The sequence below is a fragment of the Juglans microcarpa x Juglans regia genome, chromosome 6S (genome assembly GCF_004785595.1).
Source record: "Juglans microcarpa x Juglans regia isolate MS1-56 chromosome 6S, Jm3101_v1.0, whole genome shotgun sequence".
Taxonomy (NCBI): Eukaryota; Viridiplantae; Streptophyta; class Magnoliopsida; order Fagales; family Juglandaceae; genus Juglans; species Juglans microcarpa x Juglans regia.
Genome location: NC_054605.1, coordinates 14,162,273 through 14,187,041, shown reverse-complemented (window position 1 = coordinate 14,187,041; position 24,769 = coordinate 14,162,273). Strand labels below are relative to the sequence as shown.

General features: G+C 35.8%; 1 protein-coding gene and 1 long non-coding RNA gene across 6 annotated transcripts; both read right to left on the bottom strand.

The window, feature by feature from the left end:
- Positions 1-4,380: 4,380 nt before the first annotated feature.
- On the bottom strand, positions 4,381-14,937 carry LOC121236978. 5 transcript variants are annotated; one of them, XM_041133517.1, is made up of 5 exons: positions 14,729-14,937; positions 14,669-14,696; positions 13,844-13,993; positions 12,838-12,901; positions 4,381-4,619 (listed from the first exon to the last, which is right to left on the bottom strand). In XM_041133517.1, exons 1-5 carry the CDS (start codon positions 14,762-14,764, stop codon positions 4,406-4,408), a joined length of 492 nt encoding a protein of 163 aa, XP_040989451.1. In that variant the 5' UTR covers positions 14,765-14,937; the 3' UTR covers positions 4,381-4,405. The 5 variants fall into 5 exon arrangements, with proteins under 5 accessions (XP_040989451.1, XP_040989450.1, XP_040989453.1 ...); XM_041133516.1 differs by adding an exon at positions 13,402-13,468 and having other exon boundaries at positions 13,844-14,123; positions 14,650-14,932; XM_041133518.1 differs by lacking the exon at positions 4,381-4,619 and adding an exon at positions 13,402-13,468 and having other exon boundaries at positions 12,837-12,901; positions 14,729-14,936.
- An 8,058-nt stretch (positions 14,938-22,995) lies between these two features.
- LOC121236980 lies at positions 22,996-24,656 on the bottom strand. Its single transcript, XR_005934853.1, has 2 exons — positions 23,807-24,656; positions 22,996-23,576 (listed from the first exon to the last, which is right to left on the bottom strand). It is a non-coding gene; the product is annotated as an uncharacterized LOC121236980 (long non-coding RNA).
- Between the last annotated feature and the right edge of the window lie 113 nt (positions 24,657-24,769).

The following is a 24,769-nucleotide window of genomic DNA, read 5'->3' as shown; positions in this document are numbered from 1 at the left end:
CACATCACTATAGATTTTGTGGAAAGGCTACCTATTTCACAAGGGTTCAGTGCTTTATGGGTGGTGGTTGACAGGCTGACCAAATATAACCACTTTATTCCTCTGAAACATCCCTATACAGCTAGGGACATTGCTAAGTTGTTTTTTGAACTTATTTTTAAATTGCATGGGCTACCACAGGCTATTGTCTTTGACTGTGACAACACGTTCACTAGCCAATTTTGGCACGAAATGTTTTCCTTGCGGGGGTTCAACTATCTTTAAGCACAACATACCACCCTTAAACCAACGGGTAGTCTGAAGTTGTGAACGAGATAGTCGAGAACTACCTCAGATGTTTAAGTGGAGACAAGCCTAAATACTGGGCTAGGTGTATACCCTTGGCTAAGTGGTGGTACAACTCCGCTTAGCACTCATCGACAAGAATGACTTCCTATGAGGCCCTTTAAGGGCAACTGCGACCTAGTTGACTTGATTATGTACTGGGAACAGCACACGGGGAAGCTGTGGACACCACTCTGAGGATTCGGGACCAGATCACAAGAATCCTCAAACAAAATTTACACAATACACAAGATAGAATGAAAAAATTACTCAAATCTAAAACAGAAGGAACAAGAATTTAATTTGGGCAATGATGTATACTATGGCTCCAGTCACATAGACAAAGCACAGTAGCACAACAGTGCCACCTCAAGCTTACCCCTCGGTATTTTTGGCCATTTCGAGAATCACAGAGGGTGATCAGGTGGCCTACAAGCTAGATCTTCTGAGATCCTCAAGAATTTACCCCACCTTCCATATAACTCAACTCAAATACAAGATTGGTTCAAGGGTCACTTCCCTTCTCACGCTTCCCCCAGTGGATAACCAATGAGTGATTTGACCAAGGCAGGCAACCGAGCACGGGTGGAGCTCTTGGTTCGTTGTTAAGGCCAAGGGCCGATGATGCCACTTGGGAAGTTTACTCACGGCTGAAGGAGAAGTTCCCCCACCTTGCGGGAATGTGTTTTGAACCCGGGGGGGGGGGGGGGGGATACGTAACAAATGACGGCTTAGATCTGAATGTGGAAGTGCGAAGGACGGCAAAAGGCAAGAGAGAGGAAGGGAAGAAGATAAAACCCTAGCACACGTGAGGGGTACTTGTTCTAAACTGAAGAGGAGAAGTCGAAGTGTCGAACTCCTTAGTTCTGAAGGGAGTTCTGAAGTATGGTGGACTACGGTTGTGTGGGCCAGTGGCCCTTTTGTTATTTCGTTGGTTCTTGTTCTTTTTATTTAGTTCGGTCCTGTTGGACTCTGGGCCATAGGCCTGTTCCATTTTAATTCATGTAAGATTCCGTAGTAGGTCCACAACCATTGTGTGGACCATTAGTGGAGTCTATCTTATTGTACGCCTGGAACTTTTGGATGCACTATGCAAATACTATTGAAAAGATAAATTTTCTCATTTTTTCTTTAATTCCTGGAGGCGCTCCTCCTCGAAGAGAGCAACTATCTTTACCTACATTCACTACTTTATTTGATATTTCCCTTATTTTCTCTACTGTGTTAGAATATTCCATTCGGAGAGACATAGAGAAATGAGAGTGGGAGGGGTCTGCGGGTTGAAATATTGTTTGGCTGGATTTTTGTGGTGAGGACAAAAAGTTGTAGGGAGGTTGTCATTCCTGGGAGAATGAGGAGGGTGAGGAGCAGAGACAATGGAAATCTACACCACCTAGGTCAAACTCTCATCTAGTGCTCAGAAAATCAAGGATGCTCGAGTCGTTGTCGTTGGTGTCGAGAATGGTCCTGAGCCCTGGGTCTCCTCCTTTTCCGTCCATGATATGCTTTTTGCTCAGTACAACTATTGAAGGAGAAGGGAGATCTGAAGAATGAAAAATTGAGACGAAATTTTTGTTCAATTAGACTTCCCCTTTTCTTTGACTTTCGGTGCATATTTTGCATCGCAGAAAACCGGTGCTTATAGCTTAAATTTTCATGGAGGTTGTTTAGGTATTCCTTTAATTTCTACAGGATAATTTCACAACGTTGCTGATTTTGTTCCATTAGCTCTTTGATTTTGAGTAATGATGCAAGAGTTTTATCTTCCATAGATTTTGATTGCATAGAGATCGGTGTCTCTTTGATATCAATTTGTAACACACTCTAGAGATTAGATAAAAATAACAAGGGTTTGCTCTCTTTAAGGGGAGCTCTTCCAGGAAAATGGAAGAGAAAATAATAGAAAAGTGACAAACGGGTTATAACATTTCAAAATAATCCGTTACACTCTCAGCTGAGTACAAATACTCCCAGAAGACCCTACGGGAAGCTAAGTTGAGGCCATGGGCCTTTTAAGTCCAAGCTAACATCAATAAGCCTAAGTGAGGATACAAGCAACTGGGCTCAACTAACACAACCCTAGTCCATATTAAGAAATATAATAAAACTAAGCAAACGACATTAGTTATCCAAGTGCATGAAAGCCCTTGAGCCCAAATCTCTAAATTCTTATTACCCCAAACCAAAGCCCACAAAGTCCACAATGACTTTTGCCCACACTCTAAATTCAAGGTTGTGATTTACCTTTGATAAGTTCAAAAGTTCTATCAAGAACAAGAGGAGTAAAACTCAACTCACAATGAATAAATTCATCAAATTTCATAAACTTCTTAAAATGAGGCAACATAGAGTATTTAAACCAAACCTAATTAAAACCCTAGCCAAAATAATGCCCCAACTTCCAAAAATTCCCCTTAGTGAACAGTGCCGCGGCTACAGTACGACGCTACAGTAACTCGGTTACAGTACTAACCCTAATCCTAGTTCAATAAAATAATAAATTTCGCAACATGCCTTTGCATAGGCCCCCTTAAGTTGTTCATATAATAAACTTAATTATTGCAAACTAATAAAATAAGTCTTTTAAATGAATCAAATAAGTTGAAAGTTTTCAAGTGCCCAAAGCTTTTAAGTCATGTTGTTGCCCTCTTCTATAGCTTATCATATGAATCAAAACTTGATCTCCATCCTTCAAGCCCATCTTGAATGTTGAGCTCTTGCTAAACTCGTCCTAAGTGGATTGCATCAATCCTTGCATTGTCTCATTAATCTTCTTGGCCCATCTGAAAGTTGCAAAGGATCTTTAATACTAGGCCCATCTTGGTTCCCATCAAAAGGGCATGATTTTAGTTCATTCAATACGCACCGTTTCTATGCATGAGGCTTTTCTACTTAAATCAAACGAACGTTTAATCCTCTACATTTTCATGTTAGGCATGTGCGGGGAGTCCCCTAAGAGGGAACTACATAAAGAATTATTCAACCACATAATATTTTTGTGGTTTGTACAATTTATTTTTCTGAGATGAACTTATCTCCATTGAGGGACTTGATTCCTCATTAGATTTCTAGGTTTGACCCTATTGTTTAGAGACATTGTCTCCTACAAAAGAACTACCACAGTTCTCAATTTTTGAGGTGCACATGTCCTTTATATTTGTGAGACTCTGTTTTTCCAAAGCGTCTGCCAGCTGTTGGAGTTGCTCTAGGGCCGTAAGTAATTCGATCCAGACAAGCAAAACCGACCGGACCAGACCGAATTATGGACCGGTCGGTCTCGGTCCCAAAATATGTGGACTGATGACATTCGGTCCTGTCTCGGGGTCTACAAATTTTGGATCGGACCGAACCGAATTGGATAGAACCCATATATTTTTTTAATATATTTTTAAAATTTTAATATATTATTTTTATATAGGAATTATATAAGTTAATGATGTAATTTTCATCTAATTTATTATTATTAACCATATAAAATGTAAAATAATATATGCTATCAATTAATAATAAAATCATAAATCATGTGATAATTTATGTCATTATATGTAAATAGTTAATACATCATACATTCATACATACTCTACTATTTACACTTAATTAAAATAATTAGGTAATTTTTTTTTAAATACCTAAGTTGTAAGCAAGCATGAATAATCTGTGTAAAATGAAATTATTTGATAGTCATTAACAATGGCTTGAGCGGGGTGTTAAGCGTGGTTCGAGTGAACATTGGGATTTGTCTCTCGCTCGAGTCTACTGTGGCACGAGACTCGAGCGAACTCACTAGTTGAGATTTGCTTGACCCCACTATCGAGCGCACCTCGAGCGAACTCAAGGTTTTAGCACTCGAACGACAGTTGAGCGAACGTACTGTTTCTCGATTTTCAGCTCCAAAACCAGTCTCCACCCCAATAATTAATAATTATGCATACTAAAGAGTAAAATCTAAGTTAGTAAGTAGTAACTATCAACGTCATAAATATAATTATAGTAAAATACTTTTTTAATGAGTTAGTTATATAATCCACATTAATAATTCACTTAACTATAATTTAGTAATTTAAATAATTTTTTTATTAATTTATTTGAAAAAAAGAAGATGAAAAAATAGTAAAATAATTAGATCGGACCGATAGCTATCCGGTCCGGTCCCTATGGATGTTCGGTTTGGTTTGGTCCGGAGAAAAATTTTGGCCCACCAGATTGGACTGGACCAATTTACACTCCTAAGTAGCTCATGAAAGCTTTTTGTTGCTCCATAAGAGCTTTGATGGATTTGAGGTCCATCTTTTATCCTGCACAAGGAAACATCACGTAATACCTGTGTCTTTTAATTCTCTAGTTAGAGCTTCTGCTATACAATTCCTTTCTCCTTTGATGTGTTCAACATCACATTGATAGTTGTTAACCATTGCTGCCAACGGAGTAATCTACTTAATTTGTTTATAATCACCTGCAATGTTAGTCCGCAAGAAATACAGAAAATTCTTTGAATCTGTACGAACTAAAAAGCGTTGAGGTGCTAGATAAATTTTAAATTTATCTATTCCTTTTTCCACACAGGATATTCTTTTTCATGCTATGGTAATTTAATTCTGATCCTTAAAAAGAACCTGATGCATATCTACACAGTTCTTCATGATAAGAATCTTTATGTTCATTGGAAGCATCCGTTTCTAACACCAGTCTTTCTTCTGGGTTAGGATGATATAAAGCTGGTAAATCTTTTACCTTAGCTTCATGTAATTGGAATCCTGGTCCGTCCAATTCCATGCTACTTTTTTGAGCTTAAGCTGTAGAGGTTTTCTCACTTCAGCTAATCGCTTGATGTATGATTCGGCATAGGTTAAACAACCTAAAAACCTTTGAAGCTGCTTCTTGTCTTTGATCTTGTCAGGAAAATTTTGAATATGATCTAGAACATGTTGCTGTAGCTTATGACAAGTTACCAACATGCGTCGCTCCTCCAGTCAAGCCATCCATCACTCCTCAAGTCAAGCTCCCTTGATTCTCGGTCTCTACTATATGGAAACATTCCTTACGTACTCTGTAATTAATGTGTAAATATCTAGATGATCTCCAGAATTTATTTCCTCTGTTAATTTCATTTTCTACTGTCGTCATTTACGTGTATAAAGCCATGTATCATTTCGAATCAAACAAGACAAGTTTAATACTTTCTCTTTATGGTATCAGAGCCCTAGGCTCTTCATTCCCTGTTAGTTCTTCAACCATGACTGAATCAAGTGAAGTCACGGTTATGTCCAATAGTGGAAATTCTTCCTCTGTGGGGAACCCAAACTCTTCCTCCCACATGTTGTCTCGATCAACACAGCCACACTTATTCCTCATAAACTTTCGTAAGGAGGAAACTATTCTATGTGGAACTCACATATGACAAATCTTCTTCTCGGGTATGATCTCATGGGATTTGTAGATGGCACTCATCCATGCCCACCAGCTGATAATCCAGAGTACAAAACTTGGATTCAGCAAGATCGACTACTGCTCCTTGCCATTCAAACAGCTATCACTGGACCAGCAGGTCCGATTGTATCTCGGTGCAAAAATGCTGAGGAGGCCTGGCGTAAACTCAAAGCTACCTATGCCAATAAATCTAATACTCGGATGGTTGGTCTCATTGACTCCCTCACCAAGGTTAGTCAAGAAGGAAAGAGTATTTCTGAATTCATGCAAACTGTTAAAACTATTATTGATGATCTTGCTATGATTGGGCACGACTTGAGTGATGGAGAAATAGTAGTACACACACTCAATGGTCTCACCGATGACTACAAAGAACTCAAAGCTGCTCTACGTGCGAGAGAATCACCCATCTCCTTTGAAGAATTAGTTGAAAAGCTTATAGACTATGAAACAAGTCTCAAGCAATTAGACCCAATAAAAGAAGAATCTGTTATCACTGCTCAATACTCACAAAAGCAACACAACAAGAAAAGCAGAAGCGACAATTTTAATATCTCTAAAAAACAATCAAGATATGGAGGGAACAATAATGGCTATCCAGGGAACAACAACAGTCAATTCCAACAAAACTCATATGGAAACCGTGGGAACCCAAATTCTTCCAACAGTTCGTATAATCAAGGATACTCGCCCAACCATTTTAATCAGAACTGGCGGCCCAACTTCAATGGGAATCAATCTCGAGTCGTATGTCAATTGTGCGACAAACCTGGCCATGTTGCCAAAGTTTGCAGGTCTCGTCCCTTACCCTCCATTTGGCCACAGGCCAACTTCACAGCTCATGAGACTTCAGGTAATTAGTCGGGTTGGATAGTTGACTCAGGGGCATCTCATCACATTACTTCAGACTTGCAAAATCTCTCCATTCATTCTGAGTATGGTGGCAATGAAGATATTGTGGTTGGCGATGGTAATAACGTACCTATTACTCATACAGGATTTACCACTCTTAATTCCTGTGATTCCACTTTTAAACTCAACAATGTTTTGTGTGCACCCAAAATCAAGAAAAACCTTCTCTCTGTCTCTCAATTTTGTACTCACAATAATACTTCTATTGAATTTTTTCCTGGTTTCTTTCTTGTGAAGGATCTAACCACGGGGGCATCCTTGGTGCGAGGCCAGAGTAGAGGAAACATATATGAGTGGCCGACTTCAGTGAGCAGATCATTCTCTTCACCACACCCTTCGGCTCTCACAGCTACCTGTTCCAGTTCTTCCCCTCCCACCATCAGTCTCTGGCACAGTCGCCTTGGTCATCCGTCCTCTAAAATCCTTCATCAAATCATTGCATCTCATCAATTACCTTCGTTCAAGTCCAGTTCATTTTCTAATTCTTGTAATGCATGTTTATGTAATAAAAGTCATAAACTTCCGTTTGGCTCTTCTTCCTTAACTTGTTCAAGACCTTTGGAAACTTTGTTTATGGATGTTTGGGGACCTGCTCCTCTCCTCTCTTTTGATAATTTTCGCTATTATGTTATATTTGTGGATTATTTTACCAAATATACTTGGCTTTACCCCATAAAAAATAAATCCGATGTTACTTTCGTTTTTAAACGGTTTAAATCTCTTGTTGAAAATTACTTTTCTACAACAATTAAAACTGTTTACACAGATGGAAGTGGTGAAGCCACCAGTCTTGGTCATTTTCTCTCTCAAGTTGGAATCCAACATCTCAAATCTCCTCCCCATACCCCTGAACATGTGGGCACTGCTGAGCGTAAACATCGTCATGTGGTTGAAATTGCACTTGCTTTGCTTCATCATGCGTTTACTCCCCTCAAATATTGGTCTTTAGCCTTTCAAGCTGCTGTTTACCTCGTCAACCATATGCCCTCTCCGGTAACCTCCAACAAATCTCCTTTCTCTCATCTTTTTAAGCAGCCACCTAATTATTTATCTCTAAAAATCTTTGGTTGTCTGTGTTACCCATGGTTACGACCTTACTCCACTCACAAACTCTAACCACGATCCCGTCCTTGTGTCTTTGTTGGTTACTCAACTCCACACCATGCTTATATGTGCCTTGATCCCTCCACAAATAAAATCTTCATATTTAGACATGTAGTTTTTGTGGAAACTACATTTCCCTTCCAGAGTAACACATCTCGTACTGAGTCTTCCCCAATCTTGCCTTCCCCTGCTACTTGGTTATCCAATTCACCTCATGATACTACCCAAGTATTCATTCCAGTATCTTCTCCTAACATCTCCAAGTTACCTGTTATCTCCACTACTCAATCCTCTTCTAACTCATGTGGTGAGTCGCATATTTGCAGGACTGACTCTTTGAACCAGGACACCTCATGCACGGGTTCCCTCTCCACGCCTTCAACTCGGGATGCATCCAATTCCTCACAGGTATGTCCCTCACCTTCTATAGCCTGCCCCCTCCCTTCTGCTCCAGCCGAACCCCATCCTTATAATACCAGGCTACGTAATCAGATTACCAAGCCAAAACAAATTTTTGATCTTCACATCACCACCACCATTCCCACCTCCGAGCCCTCCACATTTAAACAGGCCCAGCAACATTCCTCATGGCGTCAAGCCATGAGCGATGAATACAATGCATTACTCTCCAATCACACCTGGTCCCTTGTTCCCCGAACTTCCACACAAAATGTTATTGGATGTAAGTGGGTCTATAGAATTAAGAGGAATCCTGATGCATAGCTCGTTATAAAGCTCGCTTTGTGGCAAAGGGCTTTCATCAGCGACCTGGGATAGACTTTTCTGCAACTTACAGTCCTGTTGTTAAACCTGCAACAGTTCGGATATTACTTACTCTTGCTGTCACTAACCGTTGGTCACTTCGCCAACTCGACGTGAATAATGCGTTCTTGCAGGGCTCTTTATCTGATGAAGTCTTCATGGAACAGCCACCTGGCTTCACTCACTCTGACCTTCCTGATCACGTTTGTCACCTCCGTAAGGCCATATATGGGCTTCGACAAGCCCCTCGTGCATGGTACCATGAACTTCGCAATTTTCTTGTCTCGGAAGGCTTCACCAACTCTCAGTCCGATACCTCTCTGTTTATGCTCCACTCTTCCAATTCGGTTATTTATCTCTTGGTTTACGTTGATGATATCATCATCACTGGGTCCTCTGCTGCTCATGTGAATACTTTTATCACCATTCTCGCCAAACGATTCTCTCTCAAGGACCTTGGTAATCTCTCATATTTTCTTGGAGTTGAAGCTCAATTTACCTCTACCGGCTTATTTCTGTCTCAAAGGAAATATGTCAATGATCTCCTGCATCGAGTCAACATGGCAGATGCCAAGGCTGTTTCTACCCCTCTTGCTGCTGCTGAAACTCTCAAACTGTCTGATGGCTCTCCACCCACTGATGCTACTTTGTATCGTCAAACACTTAGGTCGTTACAATACCTCTCTCTGACACGTCCTGATGTTTCCTTCGCTATCAACAAGCTCTCTCAGTTCATGCACTCTCCTTCAACTCTTCATTGGTCTGCAGTTAAACGGCTTCTTCGCTATCTGGTTGGAACTCTTGACTATGGCATCATGCTTCGAACAAACTCTCCTCAGACTCTACATGCGTTTGCGGATGCCGACTGGGCAGGTGATCCTAATGATCGAACTTCTACCTCTGGCTATGTTCTTTTTCTTGGCACAAATCCTATCTCCTGGAGTTCTAAAAAGCAAAAGACCGTTGCTCGATCTTCCACTGAGGCCGAATACCGGGCCATCGCCTCTACCGCTGCTGAAGTGAACTGGGTAATGAACCTTCTTCAAGAACTGCGTGTACCAGTATCCATTGCTCCTGTCATCTACTGTGACAATGTAAGTGCTACGTATGTTTGTGCCAACCCAGTATTCCATTCCCGTATGAAACACATTGCCATCGACTTCCACTTTGTTCGTGATCAAGTTGCTACAGGTCGTCTACATGTTTCCCACGTTCATACTTCTGATCAGCTTGCTGACTCACTCACCAAGCCACTGCCTCGTCTACACTTCCACACTCGTTGAACCAAGATTGGTGTCCTCAAACGGCCAGTCAATCTTGCGGGGGCATGACAAGTTACCAACGTGCGTTGCTCCTCCAGTCAAGCCATCCATCACTCCTCAAGTCAAGCTCCCTTGATTCTCGGTCTCTACTATATGGAAACATTCCTTACGTACTCTGTAATTAATGTGTAAATATCTAGATGATCTCCAGAATTTATTTCCTCTGTTAATTTCCTTTTCTACTGTCGTCATTTACGTGTATAAAGCCATGTATCATTTCGAATCAAACAAGACAAGTTTAATACTTTCTCTTTAGCTTATGCTTTCCTTTTTCTAAAGTTAAGCCCAAGTAATTTATTTTCCGGACCATTATCACAGCTTTCTTTCTGGTAATACAATTCCGTTATGGATGCAAACACTTAAAACAGTCTTTAGATGCTTTACGTGTTCATTTTCTTCATCACTAAAGATTAGTATCGTCTATATAAACAATACAAAAATCTTTAAATGGTTTCAGGATTTAATCCATATGTCTCTGGAAAATATATATACCTGGTGCTTGTTTTAGTCCAAATGGAATTACCTTCATTCGTACTCTCCTTGAGGGCAGCTGAATGCCGTCAATGGGGTGCATTCGGGTTTTAGCTTAATTTGCCAAAATCCTGATTTGCAATCTAATGAGGAGAACTACCATTGTTTTCCCCTGATCAACTCTATGAGTTGTTCTTTCTTTGGAATGTAATAACATCAAAAGCTGTAACTTCATTCAGCTTCTTATAGTTGATTACCATTCTCTTTTTACCACGTCTTCTTTCGGCTTCATTTTCTACAAGAAATGCTGGAGAAGAGTGCATTGATTTACTGGCCTTAATAACTTTTAAGTTCTAGCAATTCTTGAATCTGCTTAGCAAATTCTTTTCTATCCTCTGGAGTGCATTCCATAGGTTTTACCCTAACAACTTGTGTTCCTGAAGGTAGAAGTTTGATTTCTGCTTCAGGCTTTTGTTTTGCCGAAAGTCTAAAGGGTTTTCTATACATGCTTTTTCTAGCTGTTCTTCAACTTCTTCCATGTCTTTTTCAGTCTTAGAATTGTGTTCTTTTATTTCTAGAAGGTAAGGATTCTTAATTATCTAGAGGAATTTCTTCCAACTCTAGGAGTCTATCCCAATCTTCTAGTGTTTCAAGAGTGTTTTTCAACTCTTTTTGAAATGTGAAACTAGTCTTGGGTTGTTCTAAAACTGGTCTTTCTTTTTCTAGTGGTTCTTCAATTTTTTCGTTAACCTCACCACGATTCTGCTTTTTATGTTGGTTCATAAAACCTTCATAAGCTAAAGCCAAAGCTTCTTCTTCTTCTTCTTCTTCTTCTTCTTCTTTTTTTTTTTTTTTTTTTTTTTTTTTTTTTTTTTTTTTTTAATTTTTTATCTAAGGTCTTTAATGCGCTGTATTCATCATATATATATATATATATATATATATTGTAATCAAGATCAATCTATATTCCTCAAACAAACTGTTTACAAAGAGTCTTTTAAAACAATATGCTTAACAGTCAGGAATAAACTCAAGATTATATAAATCTTCTACATATATATATATATTGAAATCAAGATCAATCTATATTCCTCAAACAAACTGTTTACAAAGAGTCTTTTAAAACAATATGCTTAACAATCAGGAATAAACTCAAGATTATATAAATCTTCTACACAAGGGCATCCTTGGCTAGCAAGTGAGCAGCCATATTAGCATCCCTCGTGTGTTCAATGCTCCAATCAGGAAAAGATTCCAGGATAGCTTTTGCATCTTCAAGAATTAGACCACCTTGGCTCCAGTCCTTTGTTGATTTCTTCATGTATTGAACCACCTGCAAGGAGTCCCCTTCAAGAACTAAAGTTGTATTTGGATGTTGAAGTGAGTTGAGTTGAGTTGATAAAATATTGTTAGAATATTATTTTTTAATATTATTATTATTTTGAGATTTAAAAAAGTTGAATTGTTTATTATATTTTGTGTTAAAATTTGAAAAAGTTGTAATGATGAATTGAGATGAGTTGAGAGGAATTAAAGATCCAAACGAAGTTATATGTCTGTTAACTCCAGCTTCCTGCAGAACAGAATAGCCACCATCATAGCATAGGCTTCAGCAGTAAAAGGTGAATTCTTAACATTCTTTTGGCCCTAACTGACCCAAGAACCATGCCATGGCAGTCTCTGAGAATGGCTCCAATGCCAACCAATCCCAATGACACATTTAAAGCTGCATCCCAGTTAAGTTTATACTTCCCTTCTGGAGGTTTTTTCCATTTCTGCACAATGCCAGGACAAGTTGCAGCAGCAGGAGCCGCAACCTGGAGCTTAGCAATTTTGAAGAGCCTTAGATCCTCTTTGACCTTATGGATGATAGAGTTAGGGTGTCTAAAGTCCTTGCCATGCACGACATCATTTCTTCTAGTCCATATGAGTCTTGCTATTAACCCTGCCATTTCCAGTTCAGCTTTTGGTAACCTTATTGTCAGCAGCTCCCAAATGTCTCTAAACAGATCACATTGCAATGACATCTTCAAAATTTTGATATTTGCTTGGCCCGATACATCTTGATCAGCACTGCAACCCCATAATACATGGCCTGATGATTCCCCTTCAAGTTGACAGATTGGGCAGTTCAGCTTTTGGTAACCTTATTGTCAGCTGCTCCCGGATGTCTCTAAACAGATACATTGCAATGATAACTTCAAAATTTTGATACTTGCTTGGCCCCATACATCTTGAGCAGCATTGCAACCCCATAATACATGGCCTGATGATTCCCCTTCAAGTTGACAGATTGGGCATAAGCTATTCTCTCTCAGTTTCCTCTTCTGCAGATTGCAAAAAGTAGGAATAGCCTCATTACAAGCTCTCCAAAGGAACATTCTAACTGCATTGGGAACCTGCAAATTCCAAAAGGACTTCCAGACATCACTCTGTGCATGATCTTTCGAGGGCCCCCCTTCTTGGCATGATAGAATCTCCCTGTGTAGATGGAAGGTTTTCACGAAATTGTTACCTAAAAGCACATCCATTGTCATGCTGCTCTGGTAGATTGTTGGTACGTACAAGAAACTTTTGACCTGAAATCTCAAGGCTTATGTTTTTTGCACAATAATCTAACACAATAGTAGAATTATGTGTAATTTTTGCCATAAATGGGGCGGTAATGTGTATTTATTGGCTAAACACATACTTGCTTCTGTATCAATATATATAGGCATGTAAATAATACTTATTGTATCCTTTTAATTTGATACCGATCTCAATATAATTACTATTGGGATTAGTAATAGAAGGTTTATTGTTAATAACAACTTCTTCCTGAGTTTTGAAAGCTTGCTGCTTTCTATAACACATGGGCTATTCCATATGCGTATTTAGATCTTCCACATTCTTTGCAGAAATAAAAATCTTCAAATTCATTATCTGAATTCGAAGAAGATGATAGACTTGAAGTCATACTTTCTGACTCTGATTCTGTATAATAGCTGTATACAGATTAATTATCACTTGAATCTGATTCAATGGGAATCAAATTTAATCTGAATGCCTTATCCATGATTTATTCATGAATTTTTACATTCTTTTGTTTTGTTCTGTTAGGACATTCATTTGCATAATGTCCTTCTTCGTTGCAGAGCCAACATCTGCAATAGGCAAAAGGTTTCTTTTTCCTAAAGCATCTCTTCTTTTTGGGAGAGTCTTTATATTTTTTTTTACTACTCTTCCGAAATTTATAATTTTTTCAGTATTTGTAGTTCTTGCAACTATGATCTATATAAAGGCCAATCATAATTGGGATATCTAGTTCTAAGCGAACTAATGGGCTTGCAGTTATGGATGTTAGCCCATAATGTATATAATTCTTTGAAAAATACTAAGACACAAAGTAATCCCAACGTCTTTTTTTTTTTTTTTTTCTCTTTCTCCCCCCTCTCCCCTTCTCCTCCTTTCCCTCTCCCTTTCCCAACCCCTCCCCACCCCCCAGCCCGACCGAGAGAAGAGAGAGAAAGATCTCGTACCTGTCGGTGAGGGGCGGCAGCAGCGACGATGATAACGGAGGAGAGGGTGAAGGGTGACGTCGGGGAGTGGCAAGGAAGGTGAGGGGTGCGGCAGCAACGTTGGCGAGGGGCGAGGGGCGAGGAAGGTTTGGCGGCGACGTTGTTGAGAGGCTGCGGCAGAAACGCCAGTGAGGAGTTGGGAAAGGGAGAGAGAAACAGGGAGGAGGGGAGAGGCCCGGGGAGAAGGGGAAAAATCGAAAAAAAAAAAAAAGAAGAAAAATATAAAGGAAATATGTGGCAAGTGCCTATGTGTGGGATCCTTTGTATCTCTAGCCGCCTCTCTAACTCTTTTGTGTTTTGATGCATCTAGATATATCAGCTTCAGCTAATAATCTTATTAACATGCAAAGGATTATGTAGATGACTAAGTTCTACAGTGAATTCTTTTTCAACGAGGAATTCTTCCTGCTTGAATGTTGTCCAAGAAGTCTTGTAGACTTCTGAAAACTTCGGTTTTCTAGGAGTACAATTCCAGACATCCTCTGAGATGGTGTCTTCCCAAGTATTATGGGATGATTTGAATTTCAAGAACTCCAGAATTTGTTTCTAACATATTCATCAGAAACATAGTCTGTCATCATGTATTCCTCTAGGGAACTGGAACTGTGGTACTACTAGTTCACTAGACGATGATGGCTTCTTAATAATACTATCTATCTACTTATCAAAAAAATAAATAATACTATCTATCTTTGGTAGAAATATATCTAACAATTTTTTGTTGCAATCACATGAGTGAATTGCTTCTAGAATCCTTACTGTATCATCAGCTTTCTGATCTCTAACCTGGATTACTAGTTTCTTGATCTCCAGAACAACGATCTGTACGCTTTCTCCGAGGATTAATGGCAAGCAGCTTGTAGGCACCGTGTAGGTAAGCATTAAGAAATGCACTGAATTGGTTTTGTTTTTTTTCTTTTTCTTAAATCATTCAGAAATGAATTTCTTAATGATATAAGAAAAAAAAAAAAAAAAAAAAAAACCAAGGAGACCCCGTCGGGGTCTCCGTAGAAGCACCCTTTCTTATTTTCTTCGTGTCTTCGTATGGTGAAGAAGGCTCCTTCTTATAGTTGAGCTGAGGTCTTCAAATGACTTCAACTGCCCCTTTGAATTATTTGACAACTAATACCCTTTTGTGGAAAAGATGTATTATTGGTGTTGTAAGCATTAGATAATTTGGATTTGAATAATACTGAATACAAATCTTAAATAGAGAAGTCTTGCATAAGTCATTTATAAAAAAAGTAGATCTCATTGAAAAAAAATAATTTTTTTTATTAATTTTTTAAAAATAGAGTCTAATTTTTTACAAAAGTTTAAGTGAAACTTGTTTATTTGCCGTTTGTACAATTCATTTCTATTTAAATTTTGTATCTTATTCACTAAAATACATCCTCAAAACTTTATTCTTTTTAGTTTTATTTAACGAATTTTACAATCTACCATATATCGGTTTCTATTTTTTTCTATACTATTTAATTATTACTTTTAATTTTTTTTATTTATTTTAAATATTTTTTTTCTATTTATTAATAAATTTATAATTTCTCCGCTTATATAAAGTTATATACACACAAAATAAAGATTTATAAGCCAAATAAGAATTAAAAAAAAAAAGAGATTATAATACGACAATAATAAAAAATTATATATATTTATTTCTTTATCTAACATGCTCAACACATTGATACGAGTAATATTATATAAAATCTTTACCTATTTCAATAATTGTAATATTCTCTATTAAAAATAAACCGTTGAGACTGTTTGCATGCTTTACTTGGAGTGTCGGCGAGAATTTTTCTGCTTTACTTGGAGTGTCGGCCCCGAGCAGTGTCCTAATACAGAAGCGACTGCTTTTATGCTTTACTTGGAATGTGGGCGAGAATCTTTTCACATGCCTTCACATGTTGAAGATGTTGGTGCGTCAAAATCTGCCTTTGCTTTTTACTGATTGGGCATTTGCTTTACTGATATAACAGTAAAAGAAAAAGAATAGTAATAATAATAATGCTACTTTTCTTTTTCATCTTGTCTTTCGTGTATTTAATTTTTTTATTTATTAATTAAAAAAATATTATTAATGTATTAATATTTTTTTATTTTTTAAAAATATTTAAGGAAGTTAAAAAAATATGAAAATCAAAAATAAAAAATAAAAAAATTGAGTTTTACCTAGACGATATGCCCAACAGTGGCAACCTAGCAATACCCCAAAAAAAAATCCCCATCATTATTCATATATTATAAAGGAAAATCTTAATATACCGCCGAGCACTAATAATAACTTATTCATTTTTATTTTTATCTTTATTTTTGTATAATATGTCTTTAAATTCATTTATATTGACTTATGCATCTTTAAATTTTTACATAGCTATGAATAGTATTTCAAGTTTGAAGAAGCACTATTCACTCTCCAAACATTATTTTTAATTTTTCTTTTCTCTCCTATCCATTAAAACTAACTTTGTGGAATTTGTATTAAGATGATTTTGATATATGAAATTTGTATTAAGTTGAGATACAAAGTGTTTTTTAGTACATATTAATATTTATTGATAAAATTGGTTATTTTGATATATGAAATTGGTAATATTTAGATATATGAAATTTGTATTTTTTATCACATGATGGTGCTAATTGTAAAATATATAAAAAAATAGAGTAATTTTACATACAACAGTGAAGTGCATAAATGCCGCGTAATCGCTTTGAAAAATAGTAGGGTCCACTATTAAAAAATTAGTTTTTTCATGTGGATCTCATGTTTTATTCACTTTCTTCAAAGTGATTACGTGACGATTGCATAATTAACGGTTGCAAATATCTTTTCTCTAAAAAATAATAATTTAAAGAAAAAAATTAAAAATAATAATATTTTATTATTATTTGGTTTAAAGCTACATAATCTAATGTAGGAGTTTTTCTTGATATCCAAAATCAATCTTTAAAAAATGTGATTTTGAAGATGCATATAAAGAAATCAATGCTAGTGTTCTAAGTTTATCCTCTCACTTTGACTACTCATGCATTTAATTTTTTTTATTTAATGATTAAGGAAATGACTTTTAGTGTATTGATATATTTTTTTATTTTTTAAAAATATTTAAATATGTTAAAAAAATATAAAAATAAAAAGAAGAAAAAAATAAAAATGCAAATTTGTGCTAAGCAGCACGTCCAGTGGTCAATGCTGGGTGGCAGCCTAGCATGACTCTATTATATATATATATATATATATATATTTTTATTAATATGATGTAAAAATAATGAGTAAAAAAACTCAATTAATTTAATAAAAATATATATTATATAAGATGATAAACAGTAAAACTTGACAAATGCACCATTGTTATCTTTGAAAGTACTTCTATGATAGATCTCTTCGCCATCTATTCATTAAGAAAAAAATAAAAGAATAAAAAGTGTAAGATATAAGAATGATGAATTTGTCGCCCAACAGTGATTATTGGGCGTGTTCTTAGGCAAAAATTTTTAAATTTTTTCTTTAAATTTTTATTATTCATATTTTTAAATTTTTTTTAAACATTTTTAAAAATTATAAAAAAATACTAATATATTAATATAATTAATAATTTTTTTAATTAATAATTTATTTAATTTTATCATATTTTACTAATCTAACTATTATATATTAATTAATAATCATATTCTTATTAAATTAATATATCACTAACTCAAATTAATATATCAATTATGATAAAATATGTGATAGAAAGAAAGAAAGAGAGAAATAATTAATAAAATATGTATTTAATATATATACAGTAACCTTTAAATTTAAAATTTTTTTTAAAGTCATTGTAGTAATTTAACTAATTTATTATGAGTATATTTTACTTTTTAATAACTAAATACTATTTAACTTTTAACTAATCTAATGACAGTGATCTTACTTGAAATGTCGGTGAGAATCTTTTCATATGCCTTCACATGTTGAAGATGTTGGTGCGTCAAAATCTGTCTTTGCTTTTTACTGATTGGGCATTTGCTTTACTGATATAACAGTAAAAGAAAAAGAATAATAATAATAATAATAATGCTACTTTTATTTTTCATTTTGTCTTTCGTGTATTTAATTTTTTTTAATTATTGATTAAGAAAGTAAGTATTAATGTATTAATATTTTTTTATTTTTTAAAAATATTTAAAGATGTTAAAAAAATATGAAAAGAAAAAATAAAATAAATAAAAAAATTGAGTTTTATCTAGGCGATACATCCAACGGTCATTTTTAGGTGGCAACCTAACAATACCCAAAGAAAAATCCCACTCATTATTCATATATTATAAATGAAAATCTTAGTATGCCGCTTAAGTTTATCCTCTTACTTTGATTGCTCATGTATTTATTTATTTTTATTTAATAATTAAGAAATTGACTTTTAGTGTATTGATGTATTTTTTTATTTTTTAAAAATATTTAAATATGTTACAAAAATATAAAAATAAAAAAAAGAAAAAAATATAAATATAAATTTGTGCTAGGCGGCATGTCCAGAGATCATTGCTGGGTGGCAGCCTAGCATGACTCTATTATATATGTTTTCTTATTTTTTTTATTAATATGATATAGAAATGATGAGTAGAAGAATTCAATTAATTTAATAAAAAAATATAATATATAAGATGATAAACAGTAAAACTCAACAATAAATACACCATTGTTATCTTTGAAAGTACTTCTATGGTAGATCTCTTCGCCACATGTTCATTAAGAAAAAAAAAAATAAAAGAATAAAAAGTGTAGGATATAAGAATGATGAATTTGCCGCTAGCAGTGGACGTGCATCTTGGCAAAATTTTATTTTTATTTTTATTAGTCATATTTTATTTTTAAATATTTTTAAAAAATATAAAAAATACCAATATATTAATAGTAACTTCTTTAATTAATAATTAAAAAAAATATAAAAAAATTTACATACATTATGAGGCGGATAGTAGCATTATTCTTCTATCTTTCACCATTTTTTAACAATAAACTTTAGCGTGTGCAGGCTGGCATTCAGCTTTGCTTCAAAAGCAATTACTTAGCTCGCGTCTTCCTGACTGATCAATTTATTCAACTGACTGGTCATCAGAATGTGGTCCGAGCTCTAATTAACCTTTCTTTAGCCGAGAGATAGGGTCAAATTTTGTAAATTTCTGCAAGGATCTCTGCAAGCATGTGAGATCTTTCTTCATGAAGAATTTCCTTCTGCTCTTTTCGAGGTTGAAGGGCTTTTGGTTCATCTTGCTCTGTAGACTTCTTGGTTATGCCGAGCTTGATGAAATGATAAGGCTGATGAATTGCTTCGTCTTCCCAATCCATAATAGAACTATGGAATCTTAAGAAAACTGGCAACTCTTGGGCCCTGATCTTCTTCCTGTATGTCTTCACTGCATCAATGAGACCTTTTGCAAAATGTCAATTCGACTAGGTTTTTGCTTGGATAAATGCAATCAATAAGACCGCAGTTAAACAAGGCTGCTTCCATTAAAGGATTTTTTCCTGCAAGTAAAACAAATTTAGATCCTTTAATCTGCTTTTTTTTGGTGAACCGAACGACATCTCCATCTTTGGTTTCCATGGTAGAGTCTAGTTTCTTGCTGCATTACTCCAATAGAATTCTGATGGGGTAGTAATTTCTGCAAGTCCTTTCTTTCACCTTTCATTAATTTATTAATATCAATGGTGCTCTCATTTCTAATCTGTTCTGTGGGAACAGATTCTGATTTTGGCGTGAGTTGTCAATAATTGGAGTAAGTTTTCAATAAAAAATCAGTGGGAGATATTGTAGGATCAATTTGAATATAAAATTCTTCTTTCGAGGGTCAATGGTTAGAAAGTATACTAGCCTTGGAAAGTGTACAACCTAGACTAGAATAGTCTTAGAAAGTGTAAAGAATGGTTTGAAGCGTGAAATCGTATGAAAATTTTATGAATAATAATGACATAGTTTAAGTGGAGTATTTTTAAAGTTTTAGGAAATGAGTGAAAAAAATTGAATAAAAAATATTATAAAGTTAAAATATTGGTAAGAAAATAGTTTTATAATAATATTTTTGTTTGTGATTTGAAAAAGTTAGAATTGAATTTTATTTTTTATTTGAAAATTTGAAAAAAGTTGTAATGATTAGTTTCAAAATTTTATATTTGTATTATGTTTGGAAATAAGATGAGATTAGATAAAATTTTGGAAAAGTCTTGGGGTGTGTGTGGATGTTGAAGTGAGTTGAGTTGAGTTGAGTTGTGATGATAAAATATTGTTAGAATATTATTTTTTAATATTATTATTATTTTGAAATTTGAAAAAATTGAATTATTTATTATATTTTGTATTGGGATTTGAAAAAGTTGTAATGATGAGTTGAGATTAGTTGAGGTGAGTTTGGTAACCAAACGTACCCTTAATGTAGGTGATTTGGCTTATAATAGTTCCCTAAAACAATCTCATTGTCTTGCTACATGTATTTTTATTATTATTATTTTTTCTAATCAAGCATATTCTAGATATATAAAACAGTTACACGATATAAGAGATAACAAGGTGGGAGGCCCCGACATTTATTCGAAACCAATCGGTACAACACAGGAAAAAGAAAAAAAAAAGGATTTGGGGCCAAGGACTTGACCCCCACCCATTTCCCACAAGGGAAAGCTGCTTGAAACGGTTTTGATACAGTTCGATAAACGAATTATAATACAGGGATTTGTGCCACAGGTCACTAGTCTGGACTGATTGAATAAGACTTTCACTACCTTTTTCCTATGATCCTTGGTTAGGATGAGCAATAACATAGGAAGATAACAAGTTGGAGAAGTGTCAAATCACCGGCAGGAGATTGCCAGGAACTTTGGTGGCACATGAGGACCACGCACCACACTAGGAGACTATGTTGGCAACAGACTCGCCGTGGTGTGGCGGCACGTGAGATTCACGCGTTGTTTGGCCCGCGCATGAGGACCATGCGCCACTCTTTTCGACTTTTTTCTTCTGCCATCTGAGGGATCGGTAGCTAGTGAGTCTTATGGTGCGGCGTGGGGCGGTCTAGGATGGCCGGAAAGTAGTAGATCAGCATTTCTCTATGCTATGGCCAGAAAATTTAAAAAAAAAAACCCGAAAAAGCACAGTAGAATATTATCTAGACTATACAAACGGGATGAGGGTGGGTGGAGCCCGAAGCTCTAGCCACCCTCTAGACAGAGAAGGTAAGAGTTTTTACACCTCTCTGGAGAGCTTTTTCGCTGAAGAGAGAAAACAAGTCGACACTTTTTCCCTACATTAGTCTTTCTATATGTATTCGCTTGATCATGGGTGGCTGATCAACTCTATTGACCTGCCCTTGATTAGCAATTTCATTCGCTTTCCAACTGCAAAAATGGTATGGGATTCTATTGCTACGACTTATTTTGATGGGACTAAAACCTCCCAAGTGTATGATCTAAAGAGACAAGTGACCAAATGAGACAAGCTGGAGGGTCTATTGAAAAATATTACAATGACCGTCAAGGCTTGTGGAGAGAATTGATTTCAGCCATCCTAACCCAATGGAGTGTGCTGTTGATATACAGAAATACAATTTAATACTACAAGAAGATAAAGTTTATATTTTTCTTGATGGATTAGATGATCAGTTGGATAAGATTCGGAGTGATGTGTTGCAGTTGCGACCATTCCCTATGGTAGAATAGGCCTATGCTCACGTTCGAAGGGAGGATATTAGGCAAGCGGTGATGATAACAGGCACAAAAACTACAACTGGTGTTGTTATGGCTTCTAGAGGAATCAAGATGGGGCAACAACAATCACCTTCACTCTAGATGTTCAAAAGCGGGCCTCCCTCGACGAGTAACGAAAATTCGAATACAACCTTTGAGGCTAAGGTACAATAAGAAGGAGGCGGATGTACTCATTGTGGGAACGTGAAACATACCTGTAAAACTTGTTTTAAGTTACATGGGTACCCAGAATGGTGGAACAAACTCAAGGCACATAAACATTGTGAAGTTGCCTCCAATGGAGGCTCAGGTCGAGCTGCCTTGGTAACTGCTAAACCTCAGTTATCTTGCACTCCACAAGTAGGATTTTCAAATGATTCAGCTACTCTCAATGATTAAGGTAACTATGGTCAAGCATTACTTAGTTCTAACTCGAATGATGATAGTTCAAATGACTCAGGGGATTGACTCAGGGGCAACTGACCACATGACATACAATTCAAATGACTTTATCCAGATCACTCAACCAAGGTGAACCAGTATTGCTAATGCTAATGGGGTCACATATCTAGTTACAGGGGCTGGAACTATGGCTTTATCACCTTCACTCTCTTTATCTAATACTATACTAGTTCCATCTCTCTCAAATAAATTGATGTCTATTGGTCAAGTTACTGAGGAACTAAATTGTGTTGCACTCATGTATTATACTTTTTGTCTTCTTCAGGATATTCTCACCAAGGAGATCATTGGGTGTGGTACTAAGAGGGGGGATTGTATTACATGGATGATTTTAGTCTTGGTAGAGCTAATAATATGCAACACACGACTAGTGTCATGGAGAGACAGATTTAGCTATGGCATCATCGTTTGGAGCATCTATCATTTAGTTATATGAAGCACTTGTTTCCAAATCTATTTTCAAATTTACAAGATTCAGACTTTAAATGTGATACTTGCATTTTAGCTAAAAGTCATCGTGTTCCTTATCCAGTAAGCTTAAATAAAAGTGATATTCGTTTTGTAGGGACCTTCTCCAAATACTACTTCCACAGGCATTCGTTGGTTTGTGACATTTGTAGATGATTGCACTCGAATGACTTGACTTTACTTGTTGAAACATAAAGAAGATGTGTTTTGATCTGTTCATGCAATGATATAGAACATAAATACACAATCTAAAAATGTAAGCTATGTTATGTCGTTGTGTAGAACATAAATACACCTTCTCCAATCCCTAGCTAGCTTATAGCTAGTCATTGTGTAGAACATACCATCTAAAAAGTTAATATGACATAATTTAGTTTAAAAGATCTATTTTAAAACTTAAATCTTATAAATCAAATTTTGAATGATGTGATCTATACATAGATTCAATAACATAAAAAGTAATATAAACTTGAATATATCCTGGAGAAACCTATATTCTTCTTATACAATTCATATATAATATAGAGAATGAGGAAAAAACATTAGCCAATAACACAAGTGGTGACCAGAAGATCTAAGGAATTCACTAACATAGCATATATACCTGTGATAAATGCCAGCACCATTGCTCCCATGGCCATCAAAATAAACTTGAAGGTTAGGCTGAGAAAATCGTAGCGAGTTTCATCAGATTCAGAATGTTTGATCAACAAAAGTGGCATAAGTAGATGGGTAACAACAATAGAACTAGATAGCACCAAGGATATGGCATCTATGATAATGAATGCTTTAAAAGTAGCATTTCTCCTCAAAACTGCAGAGCCTTCATAATGTGGGTCACCTCTAGTACCAACAAAACCACTAGGCATGGTTATAGCTGCGGCAAAGGTCAAGGTTGTCATGAGGGCATCCACTAACAAGTGTGTTTCGACTGCTTTCTCCAAAAATTATTTCCTCCTTACCTGCCACCACTTCACCTCGTCCTTCATAATGTCATCCAGGGTGACATTGTTTTCGTGCTCCTTGAGGAATACCCTTCTCGAACGAGATCGGAGTTTAGTCGCAATATCCATGATCTTCTATAAAAGTATTAGTGGACTAAATAAATGTGAGCATTAGTATTTTTCACGTAGTTTATGATTAACAAAGCCGTAATCAAGATATAAGAATAATACTGTTTGCATTTTTCCTTTATAAAATAAATTGTTTCTAAAAACGAAGAAACCAATCAAATCTCTGCAAAATTTAAAGCGACTTGACGTTACCTTTTTTGGCGATAACTTTGCACTAGTTAAAGCGACTTGATAAGCATTGAGGTTATTTTTGTTGAAACCCATTTTATCTACTCTGGGGTGATCCATGAGAGCCCCATTCACGTCCTCGGAATAGCGGGAATATTGGTGATGGAGAGAAGTGTTCCCTTCGGCGTTCTTCTCTTTCAAAAGATTGCTGAGAGATGAAAGTTTAAGGATAATACTCACTGTACAAGCATCGCCCTCCACCGCAAAGTGCAACGCATTCCAGCCTCTGTTGTTAACCAGTTCGCAACAACCTCTGGTGTATTTTTCTATGATATGAAACAAAGGGAAGCCAAATAATTACTTGATTTCATTTCTTCAACAATTATTCAGTTCGTATACTAACCAAGTCTAACAGAATATTAGACGTCTTAAAATCACGATAGATGACAGGTTTCTCAGCTTCATGGAGAAAGGCAAGTCCTTTTGCAACTCCAAATGCAATTTTCATTCTAGTGGACCAAGACATAGGAAGCAATACTCCTACAAAAACAAAAGACAAATTATGTTCTCACTATTGAAACTAAACTATAGCCATGCCCAACTGCCAACAACAACAGATTCAAAAATTACAGAATCTGTCTAAAAACAACTTCCTAATCAATGTTTTTCTCCAAGACTAAGTAAGATCAATAAGAAGACATGGGTCTTCAAACACCTTAGAGAAAGATAAACAACAGGCTTGCCACACCAATGAGAAAATCTTGAGACAAGTTATATATATATATATATAATAACAAGTTTAGGCCCCAAGTTCATTTTTTGTTAAGAACTCCAGTAATTGTTATCTACTCTTTAATTCTAAAATAAGCACGAAAATATAAAGAATCATATAACTAAACAATAAACAATAAAATAAAGAGAATGCCCAAAGAATAGAGAATCAACGTTGTCATCAAAAAAATTTTGATTAGCTCTCTTTATCACCCC

Excerpts from the sequence above, each read along its gene's own strand:
- LOC121236978 (XM_041133516.1), bottom strand. The coding sequence starts at position 14,764 with ATGCTTACCTACACGGTGCCTACAAGCTGCTTGCCATTAATCCTCGGA. Across the intron at positions 13,469-13,843 it reads CTGCCGCCCCTCACCGACAG|ATGTTGGCTCTGCAACGAAG; the intron begins GTACGAGATCTT and ends TGCCTATTGCAG. Across the intron at positions 12,902-13,401 it reads ACAGAACAAAACAAAAGAAT|GTCAAAAGTTTCTTGTACGT; the intron begins GTAAAAATTCAT and ends TTGAGATTTCAG.